The sequence below is a fragment of the Lissotriton vulgaris genome, chromosome 8 (assembly GCF_964263255.1).
Source record: "Lissotriton vulgaris chromosome 8, aLisVul1.2, whole genome shotgun sequence".
In the NCBI taxonomy this organism is placed as follows: Eukaryota; Metazoa; Chordata; class Amphibia; order Caudata; family Salamandridae; genus Lissotriton; species Lissotriton vulgaris.
The window spans coordinates 1,519,836,531-1,519,856,855 of NC_141696.1; the positions used below are offsets into that span (position 1 = coordinate 1,519,836,531).

General features: G+C 49.9%; 1 protein-coding gene across 1 annotated transcript in view; it reads left to right on the forward strand.

The window, feature by feature from the left end:
• LOC147699077 (sodium/potassium-transporting ATPase subunit alpha-1-like) overlaps positions 1 to 20,325 on the forward strand; it is a 3,282,495-nt gene that overhangs the window by 57,884 nt on the left and 3,204,286 nt on the right. The window contains exon 2 of the mRNA XM_086936300.1: positions 20,142 to 20,249. Within this exon, the coding sequence (XP_086792426.1) occupies positions 20,142 to 20,249 (108 nt within the window). The remainder of the gene's footprint in view (positions 1 to 20,141; positions 20,250 to 20,325) is intronic.

The following is a 20,325-nucleotide window of genomic DNA, read 5'->3' on the forward strand; positions in this document are numbered from 1 at the left end:
CACATTCTGTTACTGGGAAATCCCCATTTGAATGTCTGCCTTAAAGAGAAGAGACAGGGTGCGCTGGAAGTAGCCCCTACCGTTCTCACGGTCCAGGAGGAGGCAGACCTTGGGGGGGGGGGCCTGGAACCTACAGGGGAGCAGGTAGCTGAATTGGGGGACCTGCCTGAGCCGACCCATTGGCAGCAGGAAGGAGGACCCTCCAGGGGAGAGCTCTGTGAGGAGCAGAAAAAGTGCCCTTCTCTTGTGGGTTTGCGGCACCAGGCCACAAACCAGGCAGCAGGTGACCAGTCTGAATCCCATTGGATCTACTGGGAGAATGGTTTCCTGCATAGCGAGCCTAAGGTTGCTGAGCCAGGGTCAGCCCATGTGCTGGTGGTACCCCAGCGCTTACAGAGCCTTCCCACTGGGTCTGGCTCATGAGGTACCTTTAGCGGGACATTTGGGGCAGGACAAGACCTGTGAAAGGCTTGTCACCCACTTTTATTGGCCCCAAATGTGCAAGAGTTCAGATACTCATTGCAGAACCTGTCAGACTTGCTAGGCGAGTGGTAAGAGTGGGAGGAAGCAAAAGGCTCCTCTCCAGCCTTTCCCTGTGGTCAGCAACCCCTTTGAAAGGGTGAGCATTGATATTGTGGGGCCTCTGGATCCCAAGACAGCCATGGGTAACAGGTTCATCCTGGTCTTGGAGGACCATGCCACCCGGTACGCGGAAGCCATCTCTCTCTGGTCGGTGACGGCCCTGTGATGGGTCGTGCGTTGATGGGGATTTTCTTCCATGTGGGGTTCCCCAGAGAGGTGGTGTCGGACCGTGATACCAACTTCATATCCATGTATATGAATTCCCTACGGCAAGAGTGTGGTGTAACCTATAAGTTTACCACTCCGTACCACCCCCAAGGTGACGAGCTGGTTGAGAAATTCAACCGGACCCTCAAAGGCATGATTATGGGTCTTGAGGAACCTATGAGCAGGGCTGGACTGGCCGTAGCGGGCAGCGGGCATTTCCACAGTGGGCCATCAGGTTGGGGGCTAGTTTTTGTCCCCTGGGGGGGCGTTTTTGTTACCGGGGGCCTGCAGTATTGGCCCCCTGTAACAAGCGACTAAAACCGGCCTCAAAACATCATAGGCGCATTCCCCCCTCCACCCTAGGGGGGCTGGCCGAGCCGTGTGCCAGGGCCAGTAATGGCTTCCAGTCCAGCCCTGCCTATGAGGCATAAGTGGGACATCCTCTTGTCATGCCTTCTCTTTGATTACAGAGAGGTCCTACAGATGTCCTTAGGGTTCAGTCCCTTTGAACTACTGTATGGTCACCCTGTAAGAGGACCTCTGAGTTTGGAAAAAGAAGGCTGGGAGAAAGCTCCTAGGAAACCTCTCCAGGATATATATAGCTACACGCTGGCCTTCAGAAACCAAACTAGCCGTTTCAGGCAACTCGCTTAGGCGAATCTGGAAGCCAGCCAGGAAGAGATGAAGCGGTGGTACGATAAGATTGCCACTCTGATCGAGCTTCAGCCTGGCCAGAAAGTGTGGGCCATGGCCCCTTGGAGCCTTGTGCGCTCCGGGAAAGGTGGACCGGACCATTTGAGGTGGTGGAGCGAAAGAGCCATGTCACCTATTTGGTGGACTTGTGGTCTTCTAGGAACCCTTTGCGGTCCTGCATGTCAACAGCCTGAATCCCCACTTGGAGAGGTCCAAAGCGGGCATGCTCCTAGCGACAGATGATGGAATGGAGGAGGAGACTGAGCCTCTTCCTGACCTGTCTGCGATAGACCAAGAGGGGTCAGTGGATGGTGTAAACCTCTTTCACCCTGACCCCTGAGTAGCAGAATGACTGTCGCCAACTGTTGGGACAGTTTTCTGATCTGTTCTTCCTGACTCCCAGTGTTACTAATTGGTGTGTGCATGATGTGGACACTGGGGGCAGTCCTCCTGTTAAGCACACAACTTACAGAGTGACTGACAGGGTGAGAGCTTGCATCGAGGAGAAGGGCTCCAATATGCTTGCATTAGGGGTGATTGAGTCCTCTAACAGTCCTTGGGCCAGCCCAGTAGTCTTGGTCCCAAAGGCTGCCTCACCCGGTGCAATGCTAGAACTCCGGTTCTGTGTGGACTACCGAGGGCTCAGTTTAGTCACCAGGACTGATGCGCACCCCATCCCCAGAGCTGATGAGCTCATTGATCGGTTTAGGGGCTGCCCGGTACCTCAGTACGTTTGATTTGACATCTGGGTACTGCAGACCGCCTTAACTGATGGGGCAAAAGAGAGGTCAGCATTCTCCACACCAGATGGGCACTACCAATTCCGGGTTATGCCCTTTGGGATAAAGAATGCCCCTTCCACCTTTCAGAGGTTGGTCAACCAGGTGTTGGCTCGACTGGAAGATTCAGTGGCGCCTACCTGGATGACATTGCAGTGTTCAGCGCCAGTTGGGAATTAGATCTGCGCCACCTCTGGAAGTGATGATGGCGCTGCGGAAGGCAGGCCTCACGATCAGGGCGAGTAAGTGCCAGATTGGTCAGGGTTCTGTGGTATACTTAGGACACCAGGTTGGGAGTGGCCAGGTGGAACCCCTCCAGCCCAAGATTGATACCATCCTGGATTGGGAACCCCTCAAGACCCAGACAGAGGTGAGAGCCTTTTTAGGACTCACTATGCACTACAGGAGGTTTGTCAAGGTGTATGGCAGCATTTTTGCATCCTTGACAGAGCTGCCTTCCAGGAAGCAGCCCAAGAAAGTGAAATGGACTGACACCTGTCAGAAAGCTTTTGATGCCCTCAATACTGCCATGTGCACGGCTCCTGTGTTGCAGGCGCCCAACTTCTCTAAAGAACTTGTACAGACTGGCGCTTCAGAGCATGGTGGAGGGGCTGTACTTTCGTAGATGAATGAGGAGGGCCTTCATCAGTTGGAGGTTACTTCCACTGGAACAGAGGTGGAGTGCCATTGAGTGTGAGGTATTTTCTGAGGCCACACACCCCTCAGATCGTTGATGCACATGAGGGTTGAGAAGCCCAAGCTGTTGGGGTGGTCCATTTCCCTACAGGGATGGACTTCATGGTGGAACACCGCCTTGGTACAAAACTCGCCATTGTCGATGGTCTGTCCAGATTTTTCCGCCTTAGTGTAGAGAATTTCCAAGGGGTCGGTAGTTCTCCCCACATTTCAGCTCAAGGGGACATGTGTTAGACATGGCACCATTGGCGTGGGTCTCCCTTCCATTTTTTCACTGTTCCCTCCTATGTTTTGCTATGTTTTTGCTGGTCTAGATGCTTTGGGCGCTTTGCCACTGCTATTCAGTGCCAAAGTGTAAGTGCTTCCTATTGTAAATTGTATTGGATTAGTGACTCGATGATTGACTTATTTGGTTTGCTTGTCAGACCCTAGTACAGTGCACCATGTGTGCCCAGGGACTGTAAATCAAATGATGCTGATGAGTTTACAGCACTGGTTGTGCCACCCACAGAAGCAGCTTGTAAAGTATGGTTCAGGGACTGCCATGTCGACTTGGCAAGTGCACCCACTTGCCAGTCCCCAAACCTTCCCTTTTCTACATATTAGTCACCCCTAAGGTAGGCCCAAGGGCAAGGTTCATTGTATGTAAAAGGTAGGACATGCCCTGATGCGTGTGGCATGTCCTGATAGCGAATTACTGCCAATTTTGTTTTTCACTATTGCAAGCCTGTCTGCTCCCATAGGCCAGAATGGGCAGTTTGATTATAACTTCTTATAATCATAACTGACCCAGGGAAGTAGATCTGATTAGTATATGAGAACTCAGAATGTTAAAATACATCTTTTAGTGTGGGTGATTTTTACATCCTGTGTTTGAAAATACGACTTTTAAAAAGTAGGTCTTTTCTTGCCTAACCATCCAACATGCTTCTGCTAGGTTTGTGTATTCCCTAACCATCCAACATGCTTCTGCTAGGTTTTTGTATTCCAAGTCTGGTTTGTGAGTGACAGGGGGCTGGAGAGGGCCTTTCTCCAGCAGTCTGATTGGCCAGGGCTGGGCTGAATAGGTCCTGCATTGAATAGAGAGTAGGGGCAGAGATTTTCGTTCACTGACCTGAGCCCTCATAGAACAGAGAGTAGGGGGAAGGAGATTTCCTTTCAGCTATATCGGCCAGGTCTGCTCTCAAACAATGCCGTCTCCCCCTCATGCCAGGAAGCTGCACCCGGGAGGACAAAACTTGTTTTGGCTGGGCACAGACACCCTCTACCTTCAGAGGACAAAGGTCTTTGCAGTATAAATATCGGGGCCCAGACCCCAGAACTTTAGATCAATTCTGGGAATCAGGATGAACTCTTTGCCAAGGAGAAAACTGCCCCTGTGCTGTGCTATTTCTGGGGTTGGCGTGTAGTGGTTACTTATTTGCCAAGGAAAGAAGAAAAGGAACTTTGTGAACCTTCATCATCTTGAAGAAGAATCTCCTAGGGCTTGAAGTGTGCTTGCCTCCTACTTGAGTGTAACCACCAGCTCCCTTAAATTCCCTTGCTGGGAATGCTACCTGCAGAGAGGTGCCCTACTGTTGTTTGGGCCCACTGAGAAGACTGCGTGTCGCTGGGAGCTGGAAGCGGGACGCAATGAGGAAGAAGCGTGTTGCCGCCGCAGCAGTTGAAGTCCCATCGCCGAAGAAGTCTGTCGCGGCCGCATCACAGACTAAGCGTATCGCACCACCGGAGAAGCATGTTGCCGCCGCAGAGGTCGCCGTCTCATCACCGGAGAAGTTTGTCGCAGGGCCTGTTATGGCTTAAGAGTTCACTGAGTTGCCCAAGGCTGTCGGGCATGCACGCATCACATCCACGTTGTCACATCGCATCAAAGACGCAATTTTGTAGCATTGCACCGGATCGCCACCTCGCATCGAGGCGCCATCTTGTTGCATCCTCACCGGGCCGTAGTAAGAAATGACACATCAACTCCCCACACAGTAAGGAAGCAAGGCATCACCTCCCCTGCGCTGCAGTAAGGAACCGAGGCATCCACTCCCCTGAGTGTTAGGAACGGCGCATCAACTTCCTTGCGACCCTTTTGTTGTATTGCGTGACGCGTCCCAGGTACTTTGAGAGTAAAGTGTTGCATTTACCATCTTTATTGAACTAAGCTATTTCTACCATTTTAAAGTCATAATTTATTACAGTATTGTTGATTTTTGTCTTTTGGTGTTGTGTTAAGTCTAGTAAAGGTTACTTATTTTTCTATACTGGTGTGGTGTTCATTTGTAGTGTTTTCACTGTATTACTGTATGTGTTCACAAATGCATTACACACTGCCTCTGAGATAAGCCTGTCTGCTCGTGCCAAGCTTCCAAGGGGGTGAGCAGGGGTTATTTTAGAAGTGTAGCCCCTTACCCTGACTAGAATCAAGAGTCCCTATTTGGACAAAGGCGCAAACCATTGCCAACTAGAGACCCCCATTTCTAACAAAGTCACTTCACTTTAAACCTATGAGTCAATCCTATGGAAAACTCTTCAGTCCTGAGTGCTGAGTGCTTGGTTATAGGTGTGAGGGTGCCCCTGCATAAGCAGGGCACTAGTACAAACCTCATAGTCGACTCTCGATGCTTTGTAAGTTTGGCCAGCCATTTTAATACATATAGTGGACATCAGTCATTATGAGATGTCTAACTATATAATGGTTGCACTGAACCTTGGCATGTTTGGTATCAAACATGTTGGAATCATACCCCAACACGGTTATCGGTGTTGGAGGTATTATTCCATGCATTGGGGGCTACTCTGGGAAGCCCTCAGTACTCCTAGTAACAGCCTTTCAGGGTCTGCCAGCAAGCTAGTGCTGCTGCCAACCCCAGAAATGATTATGTCCTGCTGCTGAGCTGAGCTCGAGAAGGGGAAGGTAGAACAATGGGTTTCCTGTCACAGGGAAGGGTGAAGCAATGGAAGCAGTCGTCAGGTGAATGAAGAATAGCTACATACAACTAAATACGGACAAAACCGAAGTGCTCATCATGGGCCCACACCCCAATGCCTGGAACAACACATAGTGGCCCCCTGCCCTTGGGAACCCTCCCTCTCCCACACACCACGCACTCAACCTCTGAATCATCCAGCGCTCCCAACTTAAAATGGACTGCCATTGCAGCGTGCAGTGGATGTTATTCTATCTGAAAGGTAACTCAAGCAGCACGCTTGCTATTGCTGCCTGGAGCGCCTGGTAAAGGGCTCCCAAACTGTTTTTTACTCGTCACTTTGCACATTGTTTCTAAAGCATTTTAAGTCCTCTCGATGTCCACTAACCGAGTGCTCACCATTCTTTCTCCTGCACACCCTGCGTGTTCCCCAGTCCACCGCTGATACTTCAGTTTGTGTGGAGCTACTAATCGCAAGCTCCAGAAGTGTCCCTCCACAGACTTCCGGTGACAACGGAGGTTAGCAGTCTAGCAGCATACCTACCGCGCCATAAAATCTGCATGCCTTTCTCAACTCGCAGCTGAGGCCCGCCGCCAGCCTGCCAAATGCATACCCGTCTGCACCTGTCTGCTCCTGGACTTGGCCCAGGACCATGCCTACTGGCCCTACAAATCCATCATCAGACAACAAGGTATTAACCTATACAAGCACTCAGTTAAAAGACATCAACAATTCCACTAACATGCATCACTGCCCCGTTTTTAGCCTGGACTCACTCACCAATAAACTCTCCACTAGCTGCCCTAACTGTTAGTTTAATCTGGTACCAACAACTCGACCCCCACCCTCCCGCTCTTACCTCTGTCCTTCAAATCATGAAAAATTCACTCTGTCCTCATAAATGCATGTTCCTTCCCAAACACAAATTTGAAATCTCTGACTTACTAACCACAGCCTAGACCCCTTATTTATAACTGAAACAAGGGGTGATCCTTCATCTGGACACGAATTTAGCATTGCCACTCCCGACGGATATTCTGTACTCAGACAGGATAGACCAATAAAGAAGGGAGGTAACCCAGCGATTATCTACTGAGACAAATATTAAGTTAAAACAGAGGAGGAGCCCTCCTCTATCGCCCACCAGGCTCCCGATCTGACTTACAGCCATGGGAAGCCTAATAGAACCATTAGCAGGAGCACCCAAGTATACCATCCTTGGAGACTCGAGAAGACAAGGAAACTTCCTCTTATAGCAGACCTACAGGCAGTAGGCCGACGTCAGCTAGTGACAAAACCCACTCACCTTGCTGGTCACACACTTGATGGTCTGTTTTCTAACAACACACATATCTTCCTAACCACTGTTCTCCCTTTAACTTGGACAGACCACCCTGCGTTACTGTTTAATATTCAGATCAGAATATCCAACCCCCCCCATATACTAACTTCCGCTCCCCCAAACAGTTTAGAGCTTGTAGGAGTATTGACACCAATCATCTAAAAATGCACCTATCCTCCACCCAACATGATTCCACACCAGACCCCGTTCTCGCCTCCAATAATTACTCAGATTGGCTTCATAATGCGTTTAGCACCTTAGTAACACTCAAGAATGTCTCCAAAAACAGAAGTGCTCCCTCCGCCCCTTGGTTTTCAGAGACGCTCAGACTTGAGAAACAACGCTACAGAAACCTAGAAAGACGTTGGCGCAAAAATTACGACAACGGTGATAAAACGCTATATAAGGATGCAATAGGTAAATATAAACATCTCATTGCAGAGAAAAGCAAATTCTATCTCAAAGAAATAGAAACTGCCCAAGACTCAGCAAAACAGTTTGTTTCAGGTGGTGACCTCCAAGGAACGGCCTTGGAGTGGATCATCTCGTTCATCGCCAGAAGAACCCAGAGAGTCCGCCTCCCCCCGTTCCGATCCGCGGCCACCGAAGTCCTCTGCGGCGTTCCGCAAGGATCCTCGCTCAGACCCACCCTCTTCAACATCTACATGAGCCCCCTCGCAGCCATCTCACGCCAACACAACCTTAACATCATCTCCTATGCTGACGACACCCGGCTGATCCTCTCCCTCACCAACGACCCCGCCACCGCCAGAGCTAGCCTCCAGGAAAGAATGAAAGACGTGGCGGAATGGATGAAGCTCAGCCGTCTGAAACTGAACTCAGACAAGATGGAAGTCCTTATCCTGGGACCATCCCCCTCTGCCTGGGACGACTCCTGGTGGCCCCCTGCCCTGGGCACCGCCCCCAAGCCAACGGACCATGCACGCAACCTGGGCTTTATCCTGGACTCCTCCCTCACGATGACCAAGCAAGTCAACGCTGTCTCGTCATCCTGTTTCATCACCCTGCGCATGCTCCGAAAGATCTTCCGGTGGATCCCCACTGAAACCAGGAAGACGGTCACCCAGGCCCTCGTCACCAGCCGTCTGGACTACGGGAACACCCTCTACGCTGGAACCACAGCCAAACTCCAGAAAAGACTCCAGCGCATACAGAACGCTTCGGCACGACTCATCCTGGACATCCCCCATCACTGCCACATCTCTGCCCATCTGAAAGGCCTGCACTGGCTCCCTGTCAGCAAGAGGATCACGTTCAGACTCCTCACCCACGCACACAAGGCTCTCCACAACATGGGCCCCAAATACTTTAACAGCCGCCTCACATTCTACACACCCACCCGCCGTCTCCGATCAGCCAGCCTCGCCCTCGCCATCGTCCCACGAATTCGCAAAGCCACTGCCGGAGGAAGATCCTTCTCCTACCTGGCGGCCAAGACATGGAACTCCCTCCCTACCCACCTACGGCTGACCCAGGACCATCTCTCCTTCAGGAAGCAACTCAAGACCTGGCTGTTCGAGCAGTAGCGGCTCCCCCCGACACCCCCCCTCCTCCCAGCGCCTTGAGACCCTAGCGGGTGAGTAGTGCGCTATACAAATTTGTTTGATTATCCGGGCCGCTGACAACTCACCTATGCCTCCCAAACACTCTGTAATTCCCTTGCCACCTTCTTCGAAGATAAGGTCAATCAAATCTACTCTAACTTCTCAACCCAGGTCAAAGCCGACCATCTGACTTCCAACATCACCACTGATACCACAAACCCTATGTTCTCTGAATTCAGTCAGGTTTCACCCGAGCAGATAACAGAGCTAATTTCCACCATTAAATCAGGATCCCCTCACGACCCTTGTCCCCCTTCCATTCTAAAACGTATTCCTGACTTGATAGGCCCCATCCTAACCAACATCTGCAACTCAAAGTTCCAGACAGGCAGCTACCCTTCAACTTGGAAAAAAGCCATTGTCAAACCCCTGCTAAAAAAGTATAATCTCGACCCTGCAAAATCCAAAAACTATAGACCTATTGCATGTCTCCCATTTCCGTCAAAAATCTTTGAAAAAATCATGAACACTCAAATATCACAGTTCCTCGATGACAACATTCTTTTGAATGACACACAATTTGGTTTTAGGAAGGGTCACGGTACCAAGAAGGCCCTCATTAAGGCATCTGATGAAATCAGGATGGTACTAGACCAAGGTGGCGCTGCATGCCTGGTGCTACTGGATTTATCAGCAACCTTTGACACAGTTTATCACGCTACCCTGATCGACCGTGTCTCCTCCATCGGCCCTCCTAACCTCCTTACTCCCCAACCGCACCCAGTCAGTTAAACTCGGCGACTTCTACTCCCCATTATTCACCCTCCCCTGTGGTGTGCCCCAAAGATCTTCCCTAAGTCCGACCTTATTTAACATCTATGTGTCGGACTTGGCCAAGGTCATCAAAGCACCCGGGATGAGATTAACCTCATACACCGACGACACAAAACTGGTGCTTGCAGTACACAATGATGGAGGAGCAGTTGCTGTCAATTTCCAAAAGGGAATGCTATCCATAAGCTCTTGGATGGCAAACAACTGCCTAAAGTTAAACTCCGATCAAACGGAGGTAATGATCTTTGGCAGCCTGGCCCCTGGTTGGTCTCCTACTTGGTGGCCAACCGAGCTGGGATCTCCTCCTTCACCTGTCACAAAGGTCAGGAATCTGGGCGTAATGTTTGACGACAAGTTGTCTTTCATACACCATGCTAATGCGGTCGTCTCCTCAACCTTCTACACTCTTAAGATGATAAGGAAACTCCTACCATTCCTTCCCCCTAGCGCCGGTAAGACTCTCATAAGCACACTGGTAATGTCAAAAGTTGATTACTGCAATGGACTCCTCTTAAACACCCAGGAAAAAGTCCTTAACAAACTACAACTAGCTCAGAACTCGGCCGCCAGGATTCTGTCCCACACTTCCAAGTTCAAACCGAGTTGTACGTCAGCTTCACTGGCTACCTATCAGAAGTCGAACTAAATTTAAGACACTATGCATTGCATACAAAGCAATCCACAACACTGGACCCGAGTTCCTAAAAAAGGTACTCCGCCCATACTCTCCCAACAGACCCGTGCGCTCCTCCTCGGCCCACCTCCTGATTATTCCCTGGACGAAGAAAACATCATGGGGAGACAGACGATTCACTGTCGCCACGGCTAGACTGTGGAATACCCTCCCACTCCATATCAAAACCAGTCCCACCCTCCTAACATTCAGGAAACAAGCAAAAACCTGGCTTTTCAACCAGTAGTCATCAATTCCAGCTGCGTTCCCTTAAACTCCACAGCGCCTAGACACCTCAGGGTATTTGCACGCTATATAAATCGCACAAATAAATATAAAAATAAACGCTGCCACCTCCTCCTGCTTTCACACCCTCCGCCTACTCCATGGGACCTTCAACTGGATCCCCCTCGAACACAGGAAAACCGTCACCCACGCCCTCATCAGCAGCAGACTGGACTACGGCAATGCCCTCTATGCTGGGGTCGGCGAGAACCTGATTCAAAAACTGCAGAACATGTAGAAAGCCGCCGCCAGACTAGTCCTCAACCTACTGTGTTACTGACACATCAGCCAACACCTACACACACTACACTGGCTCTGTCGAGAAGAGAATCACTTTCAAGCTTCTCACCCACACCCACAAGGCCCTCCACAACACCGGACCTGCCTACATGAACCCCAGCCTCTCGGTCCGCTCAGCCCAGCTCTCCCTTTCAACAGTAGCATGCATCAAGAAGTCCAGCACAGGAGGACGCTCCTTCTCCCTCCCTGCGGTCAGGGCATGGAACTCCCTTCCTCTCCACTTACGACAGACACCAACACTCCCCAAGTTCTTGAAAGACCTCGAACCCTGACTCTTCGATGAAACACAGTGAACTCCCAAATGTTTTACGCTCCCCACCACCCTCAGTGCCTTGAGACCCTTTTGGGTGAGTAGTTGCGCTTTACCAATCCCCTGATTGATTGATTGATTGATTGACCACCCCCCAGACAGGCCTTAGTGAAATGAGCTGGGGTGGGGGCGCTGGTCAGCACCAAAAGAGTGCTTTGAAAGGCATACTCCAGTTTTAGCCAGTTCATTGAGCCCTTATCTCACGCTCTGGTGCAAAACATGATGAAGGACACAGGAGTATCCTTCCCTCTGTCCATCCCCTCCTCTGAGAGGAACCCCCTGAGTCATCCTTCCCCCTTTCCTAGGGTATTTAAGGGCTTGCCTGTGGGTGGGGTCTCAGATTCGTCATGGGACCAGACTGAAGCTGAAACCACATCACTCTTCGTCTGTCTGGACAGTTGGACTTCTCTGGACTTACCCTGGAACGGAGACTGCATCAATAAAGACTTCTGCGGCTCCTGCTCTTGCTGTTCTGCAAGCCTTTTTCATTGTCTGTGTATGTGCTTCTTCCAGGATCTTCAACAGACCTTTGGCCGTCATGGACACCCAGAGTAATCTCCCTTGGAGTGAAGGAGTCACTCCCCTGCATCTGCAGGCTCTGCAACAAAGCTGATTGGTCTGCTGCTCCTGACGTCTCACGGACTTCGAAAGATTCAACGATGCAGGTGTTAGTTCTGCAACTCCCTCAATGCCTGTCCTGTCATCTCTGCAATTTTGAGGCCAGTATCACGAGTCGGAACGGCTGGGACCAAACCCTTGTGCACCGAGTCGACTTGCCATTGTCAAGGCTTGTTGACTCTTCACTCCAGAGATCTTCAGACTGCAAGAAGCTCCAGCCTCCAGCATCTCCTACTGCCAAGTACAGCATCCTAGTGTTCTAGGTACAAGGTCCAAGTGCTCTCTCCCTGGAAGGTAAGGCCTCTTTTCGCGGTGGTAGAACGCTTACTCAAGGTTTTGGACCTTACTTGCCTCTGTGAGAAGTTGGCCTGATATATAGTGTTCACTATTCTAGTGATCACTGTGTATCATACCAAACGACCCTTATTGATGATTGGTTGTAAGTCAACCTTATAGACCAGCTATACTAGTAGCATGGACAAGAGCAGTCTTTAGGCTAAATTCTAGAGGACGTGTTAAGCCAGCTGTTATACCATCACATATACCCCTTGAACACCAAGTGAAAGGACACCACACAAGTTGTTATGAAAATAAAAGGATATTTATTTATAACAAGTCTACCCTGATCTCTTTATGAGTCAGGGAGCTAAGCACACAACAAAACTCGGAAATACTTTAAGTTGCACAATTTACACAAATGCCCGAGGGGCACGAAAAACCATATACTCTAAAAGTGGAATGCGAAATACTAGCAGATAAGTAACAAGATCCAGAGGCTTCAGGATCGCTAGGACTACACTACTGAACCCTAAGATTAGGAGCAGGAGGCCTAGGGAGATCGGGTGCAGAGTGTGCACTCTCACACGGGATGCAGGACAAAGTCTATGGATGCTAGTATTCGTAAAGTTACTGTTATCGGACGAATCCGACTAGATAGGCTGAAAACGAAAAAGGATCTGGACACTTAGATAGTGAACCTACGTTGGAGCACCGAAATGCTCAGGTTACCTAGCCCAGGGGCTGCGGCGGCATAGGGTTCAAAAGACGTCGGGAATCCTCGTTACAGTCTATGGAGCCTGAAAGAAGAAGTTGCTGGCAGGCGACCAGTGAAGATCTTCGGTGGGATCCAAGCCTGGATCGTGATAGAGACGACCTGAAAGCAGAGGGGACTCAGTTCTTAATCACTAGCCAGTGATTGTGTGGGCACCAGGATGGCACCGGAAGAAGTCACCTCGACCAGGTGAGTGGGCGACGCTGGACTCTGCTGTCCCTCGGACCAGGAGGCGTTGTCGGCGACCAGGCTGGAGGTGCGAGCTGTCCCACGAAGGTGTCTTCTGTCGGCAATGCTGGACCACGGATTGGGGCAACAAACCATGGCAAAGTCAAGCCCACGCGGTGGAGTCAAGATGGCGTCTGGAGTGGACCAGGAGGGTCCGGGGTGCTCCTCTATTAGAAGGGAGCAAGGGCCAGTCTGGAGCAACCAGACCAGCGATGTAATCGTTGTGGTTAGTCGTCAGGAGGGCCACTAGCCAGCAGGCAAGTGACCAGACAACGCGGTGAGCAGCAAAGAGCAGAAGGGCCCCACGCAGATCTCGTGGATGCTGGGGGGCTGGACTTCGGTGCTGGAGCTGCTCAGGGTTAGGGCTTCTCAAACCCCAAAGCACTCACTTGAGGATCCCTCGGCGGTCGTGCTGGATAAGCGTCGTGCAGTTTTGAAGATGGCCGGTCCCTCAGGTCTCGTCACACCCACGAATCTCAGCTGGGCTGATGATGCAGGTAGAGGTCAGAGATGCCAGGGAGTCCGGGTCTCGTCGAGCTGGTCAGTCTTGATCCGGAGGATGGCCGTGCAGCAAACCGCAAGCGCTTAGATGGTGCCCGCTGGTGCAGGGTGGCTACTCCTTAGCCACAAGGGAGAGTCTTCAGAAATAGTCAAGAGTCCTTTCGTGGAAAGTAGTCAAGATTCAGAATTATCTAATTTGGGAAGGGGGCCCGCTCCTACCTTTATTCTAAAGGCTGGCACGCGACTAGGTCCTGCCCATGGGTGGGACCAGGAAGGGGGGTGGTTACACCCCTCTCCCTTGTCCGGACTTTCCCCAGCTCAGGAGCTGGTGTGCCCCTGGAACTGGTTCAAGCCGGCATATGCACAGTGAGCACCGGGGTGCCACTTGCAGTCACCTTCCTCTCAGCCCTGCCTACCTGGGATACACAAAACCCTGTCTGGGATGGTGCTAGCACCGCCCCTGACAGGAAACCCTTTGTCCAAGCTCTCCTCCCTGGAAGGACTCCCAGCAGCAGGAGGTCAGACTTGTGTCTGTGGTGGCAGCATCCATTTTGTGGAGCTGAGGCTGTGTTAAGCTTTTACCAGGGTTCTCAGTTACATACATGTCGTGTCCCTCTAGAAGGGTGGAATGCTAACCCCGTCGCCATAATTGGCGAGGGGTTAGTATTCCAATTCGTATGACACCTTACTCGACAGGTTTTGATAAAGCGATACCAAAGTTGGCAAATAACCGCGAGGATTATAATGCACTTAAGAGTATATGGTACGCGTTATCATGGAACAGCTATTAGGACTTGGTTCCGCAAGCTGCAAACGGGCTCAGCTCATGCCAGAGCACCATCTCACGTAATTCCAAGCACTTTGCCTTCAGGATTGATAAGGCCTGCCATAGGAGTGACTGATAGGAATATATGTGTCCATTTTAGGGTTAGATATAGGAATACTATATCTAAAGCAAAGGGTGTTTACACCACCTTGCCCCAGCTGTCGTGCAGCCAGTTGTGTCAGATTTGGATGGCTAGCCAGGGGTGGCATAATACATGCTTCAGCCCCTGGTAGGCCCTGGGTACACCTATGCCCTGGATACCTAAGGTATGCTGTACAGGGACTGATAAGATGACTCAGTATCCAATTAGATATGTACCTAGAGTACATGGAATCCATTTTTACAGAGAGAACAGTGGGCCTGGGGCCCTGAATAGCAGGGTCCCAGGTCAACTAAGTAGAAAAACCAGCAAAACACCAGGCAAAAAGTTGGGGGTAACCATAGTCAGATATCCACCTTCCTACAGCCTCTATTATAAATAGTTATAAAATGATTTGTGTGTGACATCCTGTTTGATTATGAATATTATGTTTGTAATTTCAACCTGTAGATATGGTATCTAAAAAGTCACTTTCATTTGTGTTTTTTTTTTCTTTTTAATTCTCAAATCCAAATGTTCATCGTACTCCTAGTATTAAATCAATTGGTTTGTGATTTTTGGCAGCCGACACGTGTTTTGCCCCTCAGTGGCCCTTTGGCCTTGGGCTTTTTCAAGGCTCTTGTAATCTTTAGAACACCATTGTTGTTACATGTTTCATATACTGTCATTCAGCGATTGGTTTCAACCAGAAAATCTGAAGAAAATAGTTTTTTTGGTGAAGTCGTGTTGTGCCAAGTCCTGAGTTAAATCCCTCGTAACTGATTTGCGCCATCAAATACAGCATCCTCACTGCATTCTCTACAACGAGGGTCTTCATCTTTGGTGAGATGCTCAAGGTCCTTTTGTAACTCCTGTTCCTTAGGTCTGTTGTGTCCTCTTGAGGGTATTCTTCTGCTCCACTGGGCTCCAGGGCCAGACTGGGAACAGCAATCAGCCCTGGCAGATTGCTGCTCGACCGGTACTAGGAGAGCGAGGGAGGGGAAATAGTAAAAGGCACTGCTCCCGTTTTTGTTACAAGGGGCCAAAATTGAAGACCGGCCCCCAGTGACAAAACCGGCCCCCACTCCTCCGGCCCATCGAGGAAACGCCTGATGCCCGGTACGGCCAGTTTGGCCCTGCTGGGCTCCCTTGTTTGCTCGGGACCTGCTCTGACTCTCCTGCTTGTGGTGACTCCCTTGGACATTGCTGGTCCCAACATTGCTCCTTCTTTGCTTTCCACGGCTGTTGCAGCTGCCAAGGCTGTTGGTGCTCCCGCCGGACACCGACCACCTGGTTCTCGACTTCTGATGTGGAACGGCTGCTGGTCTTCCTCAGTGTCGCTTGGTCCCCACAGCTGCAGCAACAAGGTCACCGTCAACTCTTCTGAACCATCTGTTGCCCCAGTATTGGAACTTTCATAGATTCCCATGCTTTGTATCATTCCCCGTCGTCGGAATGGGAGCCTCGGTAAATAAAAAATACCATAGTAGTAAGCACAAAGTGAAAAAATAGGCCTAGGCCTCATCTCATTTTGTAGCTTATCCACCTCTTTTTGTAAAAGAGACCAAATTCTTGCAGTAGCCAATCAGAGCAGCCTCACCCCATAGAACCTTCCTGAGAGGGCCTCAGAGCCTCCGATTTTCTACCGCACGTTGTGCAAGGGAGTCTCCATTGAGCTCTGCTCCATTTTCTTCATTTCTAAGTATATTTCTACAACTTTTTGCCTGTTTTTCGTCATGTCTGACAAAGAGAAGAAAGCACTTTTTAGAGCCTGTGCTACTTGCTCTAAAAAGAGGTTGTTTGTTGAAGACAAACACGAAGACTGCATATACTGCTTATATCCGGATCATAAGGCCACTGACTGCAAGATTTGCAGAACCTTCTCCACCAAGACCTTGAGGGACAGAGAAGGACGCCTGCTGACTTGGCTACAAAAAATGAAGGACCGCAAGGAAGTTCTGCCTTCAGACAGTGAGGGCTCCTCTTCGGTGGTGTCATCAAGAAAATCCACGAGGTCAAACCTCGTGGTAAATAGCGAAAACAAAGAAAAATGCTTTTAAAAGCATTTTTCTAAGTTGCATGTTGCACACACACATGTCCTTTGGACATGTGTGTGCGCAACACCAATGTAGATTACCTTTCAGGGGTGCTACACCCGGCTCAACAAGGAAAAATTGATTTTGCGCCCCTCCAAGACAGCGAAGTTTTTGGGTGCGATCCTAGACCCGTAGTGCTGCCTGGCTTTTCCTTCGGAAGAGCGCCAGACCAAACTGATTCTCTCCGCTCGCCTCCTACAGGCACGGAAGTTTCTGTCAGTTCGCCAATACAAATCACTTCTCGGATCAATCTCATCCTGCATACCATTGATACCACACTGCAGGCTGCGAATGCGTCCACTGCAGGAACAGTTGGACAAACAATGGCGTCAGTTGACAGGCTCCTTCGACGACAAGATAGTAATCACTCCGGGAATGCGAAAGGCAGGCAGCTGGTGGTTGCTAAAAGACAATCTTTCAGTAGGTTTGCCATTCCAACTTCCACCATCTCCCATGGTATTGACAACAGATGCTTCCATGGAGCGGTGTGGAGTGCTCCTCCAAGAACTGAAAGTCAGTGGTCATTGGAGCCTAGTCCAAAGCAAGTTCCACATCAATCTGCTGGAACTTATGGCCATTCGTCTAGCCTTACAGGCTTTCCTTCCAAGGATCCGCAACCGTTCAGTGCTGGTTTGTACAGACAACACCACAGCCATGCACTATATAAACAAGCAGGGCGGGACGAGATCTTGCACCCTTTCGAAGGAAGCACAGAGGCTTTGGAATTGGGTGATCCAACACAATATCACTCTTTCAGCGGCACATCTGGCGGGCACACTCAATGCCACAGCGGACGCTTTGAGTCGCCAAAAGACTATCAGCCACGAATGGGAACTGGATCAGACCATTCTCAACGAACTGTTTTCACTTTGGGGCACCCCAACCATCGATCTGTTTGCGACTCCTCAGAACGCCAAATGCCAGTCCTACGCAAGCAGGGTTCACCATCAAGGATCCTTGGGGAATCCGCTTTTGATTGCCTGGTACGGCGCATTTGTTTATGCCTTTCCTCCTATTCCGCTGATCTCGAGACTGATCCGCAAGCTCAAGGTGGAGCAGTGCAGAATGATTCTGATTGCACCAGCATGGCCCAGGCAGTTTTGGTATACAGAGCTTACTCTTCTCTCCCAAGATCAACCGATTCTCCTCCGTTTTGTTCCATCACTGTTAACAATGGCTCACGGGCAGGTTCTACAGCCAGACCTGAAGTCACTACAATTGACAGCGTGGCTCCTGAGTTCAGAGAGTTCCAGGGTTTAAATCTTTCAGGAGAATGTAAAGACATTTTAGCCCAGGCTCGAGCGCCTAGTACGAATAAAACCTATCGGGCAAAGTGGAAGAGATTCTGCCTTTGGTGTCAGAGACAAGGTCTACATCCATATACTTCTGCACCGCACCAACTCTTGCCTTACATCCTTTCTCTTGCAAAATCTGGATTGGCTCATTCTTCTGTAAAGGTACATCTAGTGGCCATTTCTAGATTTAGACGATCATCATCAGGTCCTTCCCTTTGGTCTGCAAGGATCATTAAACAGTTCCTGAAGGGTTTATTCAGGGTTTTTCCACCAGTCTGGCCTCCACCACCAGCCTGGCATCTTAATTTGGTACTGTCACATCTAATGAAGGCCCCATTCGAGCCTATTCATAGAGCTGACATGAAGTTTGTCTCATGGAAACTAGCTCTTCTCTTGGCCCTGACATTGGCTAGAAGAGTTAGTGAGCTCCAGGCTTTCACAATTGAGGAACCTTTTTTTACAATTTAAAAATGATGTTCTCATCCTACGGACAAATCCAAAACTTATTCCTAAGGTACCCTCAGAATTTCATCTGCTAGACAGAGGAGAATTAGCCACCCTCATGGATCTCTCCACAGTTTTCACCAACGTTTCTCACCACACACTCATCTATCGACTATATCAGAATGGAATCACAGATGATGCTCTCAGATGGATGGCTTCCTTTCTCACGGGACACACTCAGAGAGTCCTCCCTTCCTTCACCTCGCAACCCAAGCATAAATCTGCAGAGTGCCCCAATGCTCATCCCTCAGCCCTACGTACTTCAACTTCTATATGAGTCCTCTCACAGACATTGTCCGATTGCACGACATCAACATCACCTGCTAAGCCGACAAGACTCAGCTCGTCCTCTCACTCTCAACGAACCCCACCATGACGATAACTACATGAAGAACGTAGCACCATAGATGAAAGACAACTGCTTGAAACTTATCATGGACAAAATGAAAGTTTTGATCTTCGGTAGACATACCACCCTTTGGGATGACACCTCGTGGCCAGTGCAGCTCGGACCCAACCCCATGCCGAAAGACCACACCTGCAACCAGGGCATCATACTGGACAGGGAAAAGCTTGACTCCGGTGGCATGGAGCACGGGACCCACGGCAGGGCATACCTGTCCCACTCAGGGTGACAAACGCAAAAAGAACAATTGATGGACAGACTGCAGAACAATGTCATACATTCCCCCCCAGTAAAGAGATCTGGGCCTAAATGCATCATTCTTTTGCTCACCAGTTTGGACCCTGCCATATGCAAATCAGTCCTGATCCTGCACCCAAAGGGAACAGTCCAGCCCAAACTGCCAGGCCAGGTCCTGCCTGGACTGAAAACAAGCATCCTAGGACCGGTTTAGAGCTTTCAGCCCTCATCAGCCAGGATAGCATGACTCCAGTGGCATGGAGAGCATGGGACCCACATATGGGCATACTCGTCCACCTTTGGCGCCAAAGCCTGGAACAACCCCCACCGCCAGCTCTGCACTTCTCTGTTGCTTAACAACTTCAGGAAGGGACCCAAGACCTGCTCTTCAGCTGATACCTGCGGCACAGTGCCTAAATAATCTCTGGGTTGATTAGCCACACTATACAAATACCCTTTGATTGATTGGTTGATTGTTATCAAATCAGCCAGGTCTAAGTCCTTAGCCTCATGCGGGGCCCTCCTATGACAAGGAGGAGCATGCAGTGATCACCCTGTGAGGACAAAGAAGGGATGCTACTATCTGATTTTGGTTGACCTTGTAGAAAGGGATAACATAAATCTCAACACCAGGGATGGGTGGAACATTCTGTTCAGACCTCAGAAATGGCAGAATTTTGGCAACTTTGTGTAAGATGTATAAACTAACCCCCCAGCGGGCAGGGAGGGACATAAGGGGTCTGGCCTCCCTCCTGGCTGAACACAGCTGCCGCTGCCGCCCTGGCACCCGCAGCAACGTCAGAAGCAGTAGTTCATGAGTGAGGCAAGAGCCATTCGCTTCCACCTCTGGTGGATTTCCGTTATCACTGGGAATCCTACCTATTAATATGTTATGCAGTGAAGATTTCTTTGTGGAGTAATTTAGACCCGAGTGCACATTTGACAGCATTTTTTAACACTCTCACTTCTCGAAGCGGCAGTGCGGTGAGATGTGGTAGCCTATATTTCAATGATAAAAACTAAAATACACACCATATCAGATGTAACATGCTAATTGTATCTTACCTTTTAATTGTATCTGTATATTCATTTTTCAGTGTTTTGTTTCACTGCAGGCTGGACAAGACAACTATGAGCCGGCTGCCACGTCAGAAAATGACCCCACCACGAAGAAGGCGGCAAAGCAGCAAGATATGGATGAGCTGAAGAAGGAAGTCCCAATGGTAAGGTGTTGTGCAGCGGGCAGCTGGTGTCATTTGGTTATGTGTTGCACACAGATGGTGCCATGGAATACCCTCA